Source organism: Galleria mellonella, unplaced genomic scaffold, assembly GCF_026898425.1.
Source record: "Galleria mellonella isolate WM207_F2 unplaced genomic scaffold, CSIRO_AGI_GalMel_v1 utg158, whole genome shotgun sequence".
Classification (NCBI taxonomy): domain Eukaryota; kingdom Metazoa; phylum Arthropoda; class Insecta; order Lepidoptera; family Pyralidae; genus Galleria; species Galleria mellonella.
The window spans coordinates 1,593,576-1,606,894 of NW_026442003.1; the positions used below are offsets into that span (position 1 = coordinate 1,593,576).

At 46.4% G+C, this 13,319-nt stretch overlaps 2 protein-coding genes across 4 annotated transcripts in view; one reads left to right on the top strand and one right to left on the bottom strand.

The window, feature by feature from the left end:
• Positions 1-4,406, top strand: part of LOC113514929 (endoribonuclease Dcr-1) — a 74,044-nt gene extending 69,638 nt beyond the window's left edge. For all 3 annotated transcript variants that reach the window (XM_052892430.1, XM_052892431.1, XM_052892428.1), the window contains exons 41-43: positions 342-450; positions 897-1,029; positions 1,383-4,406. In XM_052892430.1, coding sequence (XP_052748390.1) covers positions 342-450; positions 897-1,029; positions 1,383-1,557 — 417 coding nt within the window. In that variant the 3' untranslated portion in view covers positions 1,558-4,406. The remainder of the gene's footprint in view (positions 1-341; positions 451-896; positions 1,030-1,382) is intronic.
• The window catches only part of LOC113513811 (motile sperm domain-containing protein 2-like), a 201,504-nt gene continuing 191,824 nt past the window's right edge, over positions 3,640-13,319 (bottom strand). Inside the window, exon 2 of the transcript XR_008252543.1 lies at positions 3,640-3,779. The gene's annotated coding sequence lies outside the window, so the exon portion shown is untranslated. The remainder of the gene's footprint in view (positions 3,780-13,319) is intronic.

Here is a 13,319-nt window from a genome sequence, read left to right on the forward strand (position 1 = left end):
GTCAGTTCGAAATGTAAATAAAACCTTTTATTAGTTACCTCCTTTGTAGCCATGTTCCGAAGTAAAAGGTCATTCCATTTTTAAATTACAGGACAGATATGTATAATTATTTCAGTATTTTGCTATATTTATGTCACATATTTTTCACCACATCTGCCCTTCATGCGCTTTTTGTTTCCACCTAATGGTTATCTGTTACAGAATGCCATATGGCATTAAGCTCGCCACTTGTACAAAGTTTTATTGTGCAATAAAGAATAAATAAATGACCATAGACAAACATAGACGTATATACTAAATGTTAGTCCGGTACATTAATGAAACTCGTTCGACCACTCCAGCATTACCTGATACAAGAGGACGAGATGGAGCAGGCCGAGGACGTGGAGGTGCCCAAAGCGCTGGGTGACCTGTTCGAGTCCGTTGCGGGAGCAATATTTTTGGATTCCGGTAAATATATCTGAATTAATTAATTATAATTATTAATTATTAAATTTAAACAATATGACTGGGATGTTGTTTTGATTTTTTTATGGGGGGGGGGGGGGGGAAGGGATTGTTAGTATATACTGCTTTTTTTATGGGTGAAAATGGCATAATACCTCGCCCGCGCTATCGGGTATACACCGGTGGGGCACCAGTGGAAGATGATAGGTGAGGATGAATGCAGGTCAGTTGGCCCGCCATGATGAATTCGACAAGAATTAACCATAATGATTTCCAGGGGGAACCGCCTGGAGTTCGACCTGAGAGGGTATATTGCTGGCAATGAAACTATTAGACCTCATTCCTAACAATCCCTTTCCCCCCATTACTATAGTATTGTAATATTGATCCATGTCGCTGATCCCCATGGGTGCCCATGCCTATTGGTGTGAACGTATCTGCCCCCGCAGGCATGTCGCTGGGCGCGGTGTGGAAGTCGTACGTGAACCTGATGGGTGCGGAGTTGGAGGCCTTCAGCGCGGCCGCGCCCAAGTCTCCGGTCAGGGAGCTGCTCGAGGCTGAGCCGGATACAGCCAAGTTTGGGTAAGTCAATTCCACCAGAGGGAGACTTTGTACAAAAGTCGATTGCTCGGGTACCTCTGTACCATTCGTGTTTCTACCGTGAAGCAGTTGTGTTTGCATGGCTGTGTTTCGGTTTGAAGGGTGGGATGTGGCGTGAATTTACAGGGTACAGAGGAATAACACCCGAGTCCTCAGGAATGGCAACGCATGGGGGGTATCATGGGCGGAACAGTATACTCTGTTATGTCCATGGTACTGCTCATGTCTATAGGCGACTGTCAACGTCAACATCAATATTGGTTATATAAGTTTACTATTGTAATCTTTTGGAGGAAACAGAGAGTATCTATCTATCTATCCTTTCCATATTCCAGCAAACCGGAGCGCTTGGCGGACGGCCGCCGCGTCAGAGTCTGCGTGGAGGTATTCGGGCGCGGCGTGTTCAAAGGCGTCGGTCGCAACTACCGCATCGCGAAGGGTACAGCCGCGCGGTGTGCCCTGCGGCATCTCCGAGCCTCCGCCACCGCTAGCAATAGGCCGAGATGCTAGTACTTTTTTTTAATTGATGATAATGGAATGGTAACCCCGTCTGTGCTATGTGAATATGCTGGCGGGGTACCAGTGGTGGATGAAAGGGTAAAATAAAGCAGGTCAGTTAGCCCCTCCACCAGAATTAACCACGATGGTTTTCAGGGGGAATAACGTGGAGGTCGACTTGGTAGGATGTATTGATAGCTATGGGGACTAACCTCCCAATTACTAATAATAACTCTAACCCCCCCCCCCCCCCCCCCTCATTAGACCCCGTTACTAACATTATTTTTTGATAAAAACAAAAAACAAGGTTTTAATAGAATTGAAGCTGGGTTTTTTTAGAAACACAATTGTCATTGATTAGGGGCAAAAGAGATTGTTAGTAATGGAGACTGAGAATCCCATTGCTAGCAATATACCTAACCAGGTCGACCTCCTCGCGGTTCCCCCTGGAAACTATCACGGTTAATTCCTGATGAATTCATCATGTTGGGCTAACGGGCCTGTTTTCATTCTCATCTATCACCCTTCACTGGTGCTCCGCCAGCGTATCCCGTTAGCGCAGGCGGGGTTACCATACCATTTTCACCCATCAAAAAAAATTTGTCATTGATTTCCGTTCAAATAGATTTTCTTTTATATATTTATTATTGTTCCAATTAATATATAAATATGGAAGTTTGTATGTTTGTCTTTATGTTTTACTCTAGGGCTGTCCAAACTAGATAAGATCTGGGGCTAATAATAATAACTAAATTCATTTGGGCTAAAATATTATAATTATTTTGTTATTGTCAACTTTACCCGAGTCCTCAGGAATGGCAACGCATGGGGGGTATCGTGGGCGAAACAGTATACTCTGTTATGTACATGGTACTGCTCATGTCTATAGGCGACGGTTACCACTTTCCATCAAGTGGGCCGTCAGCTTGTTTGCCATTCTAAGTTGCATAAATTTTTTTTTATTAATATATCTTTTACAATTCTGTCAATATAGACATCAATATTGGTAGTAGCTTGAAAAGATACGGCTGGCCGCATCAGTTCAAGCCGCGGGCCATGGTTTGGACAGCTCTGTTCTATTCAATGTCGCTTAAAAAGCTAAACAGGTTTGAATTAAAATTTGTTAAACAAATAAGTCACGTTCTAAGTCAACACATAGATTATTGTATATATTGATTCATGCAAGCGAAACCGCGGGAGACAGCTAGTAGACTAATATACCAATTGTTTGAACGTATTGTATGATGTTAAACCTAAGAACAAGGAATTACATAGAAGGAATGATAAAATAAAAACTGTAAATCATATGGGTGTCTCCTTTCTTCTTATGCAAATATAATTAGTAAAAAGAGGACGAAAGATACACCGTCAGTTGCTATTTTTCTCAATTCATAGCAGGCTAGTGTATAGAAAATGTTTGATATGTCAATTATTTGTCAATGACAAATGTTACATTACTAGATTATATATTCGACACAGTTTATGTAGAAAGTATGCGAGCGGGTTGTATCTGAACTTGGTAGGGTTTTTTTTAATGGGTAATAATGGTATGGTAACCCCGTTTGTGCTATCGGTATACAATGGCGGGGCACCAGTGATAGATGTCTGATGAGGATGAAAGCAGGTTAGTTAGCCCATCCTGACGAATTCAACTAAATTTAGCCACGACGGTTTCCAGGGGGAACCACGTGGAGGTAGACCTGACAGGATATATTGCTAGTAACGGGGCTATTTGACCCCATTACTAACAATCCCTTTCCCCCCAATTTGGTAGGGTTATACGGCCGTATAACATTTTATATACACTGGCCTGCTATGAATTGTTAATTTTATCACTCCTATGTAATTCTTATGCTTATGTAATGTAGCTCCATTCCGGCCCCGGAGTCGAAGTAATACCGATATCTATATATTTCAGTTGCAATATATATATACTGGTCTAATAATGAATATGTTTAAGATCTGTTATCCAAAATGTAATATTGGAAAACAGACTTTTACATAGTCGTAAATAGATATCTGGCTGATATAGGCGAAGTCCAAATGGGTGATGCCCTTCCGCCATCAATGTACAGAGGAAACCCAATATATAGTTATCGGATCGGTATCCATATTGCCCATGTTTACAGACTATACTTAAACTAAACAACAGGCCAATGGCCTCACTACAAGGGAATAGCTCGTAAGTGATACAGGAATTATCGAAATATTTACAGGGTACAGAGGAATAACACCTCACACCTGAGTCCTCAGGAATGGCAACGCATGGGGGGTATCATGGGCGAAACAGTATACTCTGGTATGTCCACGGTACTGCTCATGTCTATAGGCAACGGTTACCACTTTCCATCAGGTGGTCCGTCAGGTGTTTGCCATTCTAAGTTGTATAAAAAAAAAAAATTAATCTTTCCTAAAAAGAGGTGTTTCGCGACGCAAAACATGCGACAGCTACCATACTATAATGCGGGGATTCCCAGAACGGTCGACATCGGTCCTTTGGCGTCGACATTGATTTCTCGTAATGTAAACGATAGCCGTAATCGATTTCGACCTCAAGGGACCGATGTCGACCGTTCTGGGAATCCCCGCATAAGTGTATGGTAGCTGTCGCGTGTTTGAGAGGGGGTGAGGTTAAATCGCAGCGGGCGGCGGGCGGCAGGGAGCGTCCCTGCTGTCCTTTAGCAGTGTCGCTTATACTGTGCTAGTTGGATGTTAGATATTCCGATATTACCTGTATATTTTAATTTTTAAATCAATTCTAATAAGTCGTGATGTATGCAATTTTTAATACAATTAGATATACATTTTATAATTATATTAATGCCATGTATTTCGTAAATAAAATGTAATAATATATAAAATGTTTGTTTTATATGCAAAACACCATCATCATCATCACCAACACCTCCATCATCACCAACACATCCATCATCACCAACACCTCCGACATCACCAACACCATCACCAGCACCTCCATCATCACCAACACCTCCGACATCACCAACACCATCACCATCACCTCCATCATCACCAACACATCCATCATCACCAACACATCCATCATCACCAACACCACCGTCATCACCAACACCTCCACCATCACCAACACCACCGTCATCACCAACACCATCATCACCACCATCATCATCACCAACACAATCACCAGCACCTCCATCATCACCAACCCCTCCCTCGTCACCATCTCCATCATTATCAACACCTCTATCATCACCGACACCTCCCTCATCACCGACACCTCCCTTATCAACAACAAGTCCATGTACACCGCCATCACTGTCACAGTTATCATCATTATAATCCTCATCATCATATCAGCCGTTGCCTGTCCACTGCTGAACATAGGCCTCCCCCATAGACTGCCATAAGGAACGGTCCTAAGCCACCTGCACCCACTGCCGCATGGAGTGACGACCTGAAATCCATTGAAGGGCCAATGCATGTGAGGTCCTCATTTCATGCGTTTGCCTTTACAGGGCCACTCAAGAACCTTCTTTCACAACAGCTGTCGATTCTTCGAACTATGGGACCAGCCCCCATTATTATTCCCTTTGTAATAAAAAAATGTCCTACATTCATTAACCCATTTTCAACCTTATATTATAAAGTATAAAGTACATTATAGGTTTTTAACCGATTTAAAAAGTAGGTTCTTGAATCAGCTATATTTTTTATGTTTCTCAGTTGTAAACCGATTTGGACAAGTCTTTTTTTTATCCAAAAGGATATACCTACAGGTTGGTCTCACAGAATGTTAAGCGAAATCGATTGAGTAGTTAAGTTTTTAGATCGAAACTGGTTTTGTCATTGTTTAAAACTTTTTTTGTTGTGGTACATTTTTTTTATACCACTGAGGTGGCAAACAAGCATACGGCCTCATGGTAAGCGGTTACCGTAGCCTATGAACGCCTGTAATATCAGAGGTATTACGCGAGCGTTGCCGACTCTGAAGAAACCTCTTTAGCCCCCTTTTGAAGAACCCCACGCTGTAGTCTCTTGGAAAAACCTTGGCTGCAACTCACTCCATAACCTGAGTGTTCGTGAGAAAAAACATCTCTGAAACCGCGTTGTATGCATCTTAGAATGACAAACAAGCTGTCGATCCACCTGATGGAAAGTGGTAACCGTCGCCTATAGACATGAGCAGTACCGTGGACATAACAGAGTATACTGTTTCGCCCATGATACCCCCCATGCGTTGCCATTTCTGAGAACTGTATTTCGGTTTGAAGGGTGGGATATGGCGTGAATTTACAGGCTACAGAGGAATAACACCTGAGTCCTCAGGAATTGCAACGCATGGACGGTATCATGGGCGAAACAGTATACTCTGTCATGTCCATGGCACTGCTCATGTCTATAGGCGACGGTTACCACTTTCCATCAGGTGGGCCGTCAGCTTGTTTGCCATTCTATGTCGTATAAAAAAAAAAACAAAAAAATTGTGTACAAATAGAAAGCAATTAAATTAAATTTAGTTCAATTAAAGTCTAAATTGAAAAAAGAAGGCTGCAGCTTAAAATCAGTGCTTTGCTTTCAAGCAAAACTATCACTGAGCTGTAGTCTATTCGGGTCATTGCAACAAACATGGCGGAAATATATTTTCGTATTTTTTTTTGATGGATGAAAATGGTATGGTAACCCCGCCTGCGCTAACAGGATGCGCTGACGGAGCACCAGTGAAGGATGATAGATGAGAATGAAAACAGGCCAGTTAGCCCATCATGATGAATTAATCAGGAATTAACCATGATAGTTTCCAGGGGGAACCGCGAGGAGGTCGCCCTGGTTGGGTATATTGCTAGCAATGGGATTCTCAGTCTCCATTACTAACAATCCCTTTCCCCCCGGCGGAAATATATTTTCGTATTTTATCTTTTGTTTTATATTAAAAAAAAAGTGTAAATAATCTGACTGTATAAACTCATTTGTTAATTTACGTGTGTCATAAATGGCTCAAATAAAGATTTAATCTATTAGTTACACAAACGGAATAATAAATATACCAAGTGTAAAAGATATAAACTTCTCGATTAGTGTGCTTGTAGCGTAACTAGGGTTGCCATCCGTCCGGAATTCCCCGGATTTGTCCTAGTTTGAAGGGCGTCCGGGGGCCGTCCGGCAGGGGTTTTTGAAAAGGGTGTAACCCGAACACTTTTTTTGTCAGGAAAAATCAATTTTTTTTATAGCTAGTCGTTCAATTGAAATAAATCTTAGTTACAAATTCATTTCACACTAACTTTGTTTTTATATAACAATTTTTTTTGACTTATTTTGGATATTATAAAAAAAAAACATTTACACACCGAAATGGTAAATATTGCTGAACAATTACTTAACAATAACTTAAGATCTGCTACTGGCAATCACCAATATTTTGTAAATAAATGATTATTATTATTATTATTATTATTATACAAAAAAGTGTTTCGGTGTCGGCAATTTAGGTGGTGGCAGCCCTAAGCATAACATACTGTTAGGAGTATCGAGCAAAACTTCGCGTTGTATTATTGGACGAAGCCACTCCAATGCGGTGGTGGTGGAAAATGGGCGGGAGGTGTGGTCGGGCCGCTTTGTATTCGGATAAACAATCAAGTGAAGTGAGCTGCTAAAACGACCTCTAGTGACTTAGAATAGAATAGAAGTGATATTTATTCATATTTTTAGAGTGATCATACACAATATACATAGAATAACACACTTCTTGTCTTTATAGTAATATATTGAACACTACCATTCGCTTAGACGTGTCGAACACGACTGCCATTTCCGAAAGCATATAGCCATTTTTATATTAATTCATTATTACCACCGAGTCGTTGAATAATTTATTTTTTAAATTATTTACTATTATGAAAATGATTGTGTTCGCGACATTATTTGTATATATCGTAATTTATAGTTGTTAAGTCCCTAGTTAATCGTTTCTGTATTCTGTTATTTTATATAGATTTACATAGATTTAAGATAGTGTAAGTTAAATAAAGTATTCCTTTGCGTGTTGTCGTTATTACCTACGAATAGAAATTGTAACAATAAATAGAATTAAGAAATTGTAAATTGAAATAAAATAAATAAATAGACGCTATAGAGTACCGATCTGAAGAGACACGCGTCTCGTTCATTTTCGCCCCGTCCCGCTCGCACAGATCGCTATCGCGAGTTGGAAACATTATCGTGCGAGCGGGCGGGTATAAAGATAGGCCGCCTCCCGTCGAGCGGCATTCGCTTCCGGGCAGCGACACACTACACTCGAGAAGAAATAGGACAAGAAGAAAAAATACTCTCTTCAGACGGTACCGGAGGCTTCAGAATAGTAATCCCTGTGTTTCACTCCAGCCTGAACCAACGCCCCTACAGTCCACGCTCACCGAACGGCAGTCCACACCGTTCATCGTGGTCCTTCGAGAAGCCGGATTGCTGGAGGAACACCGTTGGTACATCGAGAAGCCGGATCGCTGGAGGAAGACCATTCTGAAGCCGGATCGCTGAAATGCCGACTACGAGAAACATGAAGTCGTCGCAACAAAAAATCGCCGTCACCGAAGCCACAACGTCCGCCGCCACCACGTCGACTACGGCCGCCGGAACGCTGTCCGTCGCTGCCACGCCGTCCGTTGCTGCCACCACGTCGTCTGCGGCTGTCAGAATGCCTTCTGTCGCTGCCACGTCGTCTACCGCCGCCACCACATCGACTACGAACACGTCCGGCGATACGACGACCACAGGAGCCACGGAGACTACCGAAGCCACAGGAACGACAGAGGAGACAGCAAGGAAGAAGGAACCGAAGCACGGCACGGCACGCACGGTTCGCACCACGGCCTCGCAGAAGAAGAAGGCTCTGGCCAAGGCACGGGAGGAGCTACTTCGAAAGGAGGTGGAATTGGCCGCCGCACGTGTCGCCGCCCTGGAAGCCGAATCAGAGGACGACGAGGAAGTAGAAGACGACGACGCTACCGTCAGAAGAGAACGAACGTCGGATTGGGTTCATCGAAGCACGCTAGCACTCACGATGGAGCCGCATGTACCAGAGATAGAAGAAGTCACCGGCAAGCGTCAGGGGTTCGTCCCATCGAGACCCGTTGAAGAGGATTCGAGAGCGCCGCCGCCACAGCCGAGCAGCGACGCACTTCACCGGGACCACGCACGCCACGTTGACCCACATGCCGCCATGCCTACGATAGCAGCAGCGATGCAGTCGATGAAGAAGGAAGAACCGGTGCTGAAAGTGGGCATCGATTGTAATGAGTTTGCGATCGCCATGCAGATGGCCGCTCGCAACATATTGCCCTCCACAGCGTCAAGAGTCACCGAGTTGCCAGTCTTCAATGGATCGTCGAGCGAGTGGTTACCATGGAAGATGGCCTATGAAGAGAGCGCAAGTCAACTCACAGAACAAGAGAACCTAGCAAGACTGCGCAGAAGCTTGAAGGGGGCCGCAAAGGACGCGGCACGCTCCCTATTCGTCGGGTCTACGACCGCAGAAGAAGTAATGAAGATGTTAGCCGCGAGGTTCGGCCGCCCTGGAGCACTCGTCACAGCCGAACTGAACAAACTCCGCGCGCTACCACGACTCTCGGACAACGCAAGAGACGTCTGCCTCTTCGCAAGCAAGGTGCAGAACGTCGTCGCCACGATACGAGCGCTGAACAAGAGTCACTACCTATACAACGAAGAAATAGTGAGAAACGTCACAGAGAAGATGCCGTCGGTACTACGCTTCAAGTACTACGATTTCGCCAACGACCAACCGGAGGGACAACCGGACCTCATAACACTCTCTCAGTTCCTGCAAAGGACCGCCGCACGATGTGGAAACTTCGCCCCCGCCGAGGAGATACCGTCCGAAGACCGGCGGGAGTCCGCTCCTAGGAAGACGGCGAAGACATACACGACGCAGGAGAAACCCGCTACACCACCGTGCCCGATGTGTCGACGAGAGGGACACGCTCCATCGGACTGCAAGACGATGAAGGAAGCAGACACATCGGCGAGATGGGAGTTAGCGAAGACTCATAGGCTGTGTTTCCGTTGCCTCAAAGTAAGAAGATTTCGCCACGCCTGCAAGAACAAGAGATGTGGAGTAGATGAGTGCACGCAGACTCATCACCCTCTGCTGCACACCACGCGACAACAGCCGGAGAATGAAGTAACAACACACGTCGTCGAGGACAAGTCCGCCGCAGTCACCGCATCGGCAAGGGAAAACGACAAGATCGCGTTCCTGAAGATCCTGCCGATACGAGTCACCGGTCCCACGGGAACGTGCGACACCTACGCGCTACTGGACGACGGGTCGACTTGCACCATCATCGAGACGACGGTGGCGGAGCGAATCGGTGCTACGGGTCCCCCCGCACCATTCTACATGGAAGGTGTGGCCGGGGCGCGGATCAACGCAGCTCAATCGACGCGTGTTCACTTCAAGATCCGCGGGCGGAATTCACAAGAATACACAGTGGGGGCACGGACGATGGACAGACTGCAGTTATCACCGCAGTCGGTACCACGCAGCGTCATCAAGGGCTGTCCACATCTGCGGGACATAGAGAGGGAATTGGTCTACGAAGAGGGCAAACCGACGGTACTGCTGGGGCAAGACAACTGGCACCTACTGCTGGCCCACGAAGTCAGAAGAGGATCCGACACGCAGCCGGTCGCATCACTCACCGACCTGGGATGGGTACTGCACGGTACGAGTCGCGGCAGGACAAGACAGCAGGTGCACAGAATCAGCCACATAGTGACGACACATGAAGAGGAACAATCGATGGAAGAAATGATGAAGCAACATTTCGCGCTCGAATCGCTGGGAATCGCACCGAAGAGGTCTTACAATGAAGAGGAACGTCGCGCCCTACGCATTTTAGAGGAGAAAACTCGTCCGTTACCGGCGGGAGGATACGAGACGGGGTTATTATGGAAGAAGGACGACCCTGTGCCGCCGGACAACTACGAATCGGCAATGCAACGTCTCCAACCGGTCGAAAGGAATTTCGACAAAAACGAAGAACAGTGGCCGCGTGAAGATAGTACGAGCGACGATAGTCAAGCGGAAACGGGAGAAGAACGCGTACACAAGCTACAGAACGCGACGCAGTTGTCTATAGCATTACCCGATCCGTCACGTTTTGCTAATTGGTTGAAACTTGTTCGCAGTTCAGCACGGGTGTTGCAGTTCATCGACCTCCTGCGACCGACCAGTCAACGCTGCACCGCCATCCGAAAGAGAAACAAGAAGAAAGAGAGCGCCGACCCCACTTGGACCCGCACGAAGAAAGTCGATAGAGAGAAGACGAAGATGAAAATCAAGAACAGCAATAGTTCATCTGTGTGTTTCATCCCCATAGACACACACTACCTAGATCGCGCGCGACGGCTATGGATTCGCGCGATACAACAAGAGGCGTTCGGCAACGAAATCGCAGTATTGAAACAAGGGAAACAGCTGCCGTCATCCAGTCGACTCATACAGCTGTCAGTCGTCATAGACAACGACGACATTCTGCGACTTCGATCGAGAATAGCGGCCGCCGCCGATTTGTCAGCCGAGCAACGAGAGCCCCCATCGTCGACGGAAACCACGCCTGGGTGCGCCTATACATCGCATGGGTGCATCGGAAACTTCACCACGGCGGCTTCGAGATCACCACGAACGAGGTGCGACAACACTTGTGGGTGTTGCGCCTACGACACGCCGTCCGCAGTGAACTGAAGAGGTGTCAGCTGTGCCGCCTACGAAGAGCAAGACCGGCGCAGCCGTCAACGGGCAACCATCCACAGAGCAGGCTGGCGCATCATCAACGACCGTTCACGTTCACCGGCCTAGACTACTTCGGGCCTATGACCGTGACAGTGGGCCGCACTCACCAGAAACGATACGGAGTGCTCTTCACCTGCCTAACGACGCGCGCAGTCCACCTAGAAATCGCCGGCAGCCTCAGCACGGACTCCGCCATAATGGCCCTGCGGCGCTTCATAAGCCGCAGAGGGTGTCCCACTGAGCTATGGTCCGACCAAGGCACCAACCTCAAAGGTGCTGACGTCGAACTGAAGAAAGCAGCCGAGGAAGCCATCCAAGAAGAGTCATCAGTCCATTTCATCCGGTGGCGCTACATTCCCCCGAGCGCACCCTTCATGGGAGGTGCGTGGGAACGGCTGGTGCGTAGCGTGAAGACCGCACTAGCCGCCACGTTGAACGAGCGGGCCCCCAAGGAAGAGGTCCTCCACACTCTGCTGGTCGAGGTCGAGCACACCCTCAATAGTCGACCGCTAACCCACGTGTCAACATCGGCAGACGACGACAGCGCCCTAACCCCCAATCACTTCATATTGGGCGGTCCATCGCGCGTCCCACTGCCAGGCAGCTTCACAGAGAGCGACGCGGCGGGACACAAGGAGTGGCGTGCCAGCCAGAGGCTAGCTGATTGCTTCTGGAACCGGTGGGTGAAGGAGTACCTACCCGAGTTGCAACACCGGCGGGAGCCCCGAGCTACACACGGAGCCATCAAAATGGACGACCTGGTCCTGATAGCTGATGGGACCTTGCCTCGCAACACGTGGCCGCGAGGCGTGGTGGTGGCGACCTACCCTGGACCAGACGGCGAGATCCGAGCAGTCGACGTGCGGACGAACAAGGGCATCCTACGGCGACCCACTAAGAAGCTGATCATACTGCCCACATCGACATCGAGCGACGCGAACACGAGTTAACTCCAGCTACGAGAGCTGCGGCGGGAGATTATGTTCGCGACATTATTTGTATATATCGTAATTTATAGTTGTTAAGTCCCTAGTTAATCGTTTCTGTATTCTGTTATTTTATATAGATTTACATAGATTTAAGATAGTGTAAGTTAAATAAAGTATTCCTTTGCGTGTTGTCGTTATTACCTACGAATAGAAATTGTAACAATAAATAGAATTAAGAAATTGTAAATTGAAATAAAATAAATAAATAGACGCTATAGAGTACCGATCTGAAGAGACACGCGTCTCGTTCATTTTCGCCCCGTCCCGCTCGCACAGATCGCTATCGCGAGTTGGAAACATTATCGTGCGAGCGGGCGGGTATAAAGATAGGCCGCCTCCCGTCGAGCGGCATTCGCTTCCGGGCAGCGACACACTACACTCGAGAAGAAATAGGACAAGAAGAAAAAATACTCTCTTCAGACGGTACCGGAGGCTTCAGAATAGTAATCCCTGTGTTTCACTCCAGCCTGAACCAACGCCCCTACAGTCCACGCTCACCGAACGGCAGTCCACACCGTTCAGATTGCAATATGATTTTTGGATAACAGACTTTGAACACAATAGTTATACAAACACACAGTTATACAGTACACAGTCGACAAACGCCCCTGACTACTTTATCAGGGATTTTAGTCGTAAGAATATTTACGAGTATTTTAAACATATTTATCAATACAATTCCGCGACATAATGTACATGCGAGCGCAAAGCTGCAGACAAACTGCAGTGCAGTTTCGCAGCACTAAGTATATATACTGTCTATGTAACTGTTTACTTGAAATAAATAAATAAATTGGCATTTGTAAATTTTAAACTAATGAAATAAATTTAATAGGTTTATTTGTCTACCTACTCTTACACGATAGAATCTAAATGGTCACGTACAGTGCGGTTTCAGAGGGTTTCCTCTTGCGAACGCTCAGGCTGTAGAATGAGCTCCCTGCCGAGGTTCATCCTTGAGACTACACAATGAGGTTTTTCAAAAAGACCGTATTAAGGTT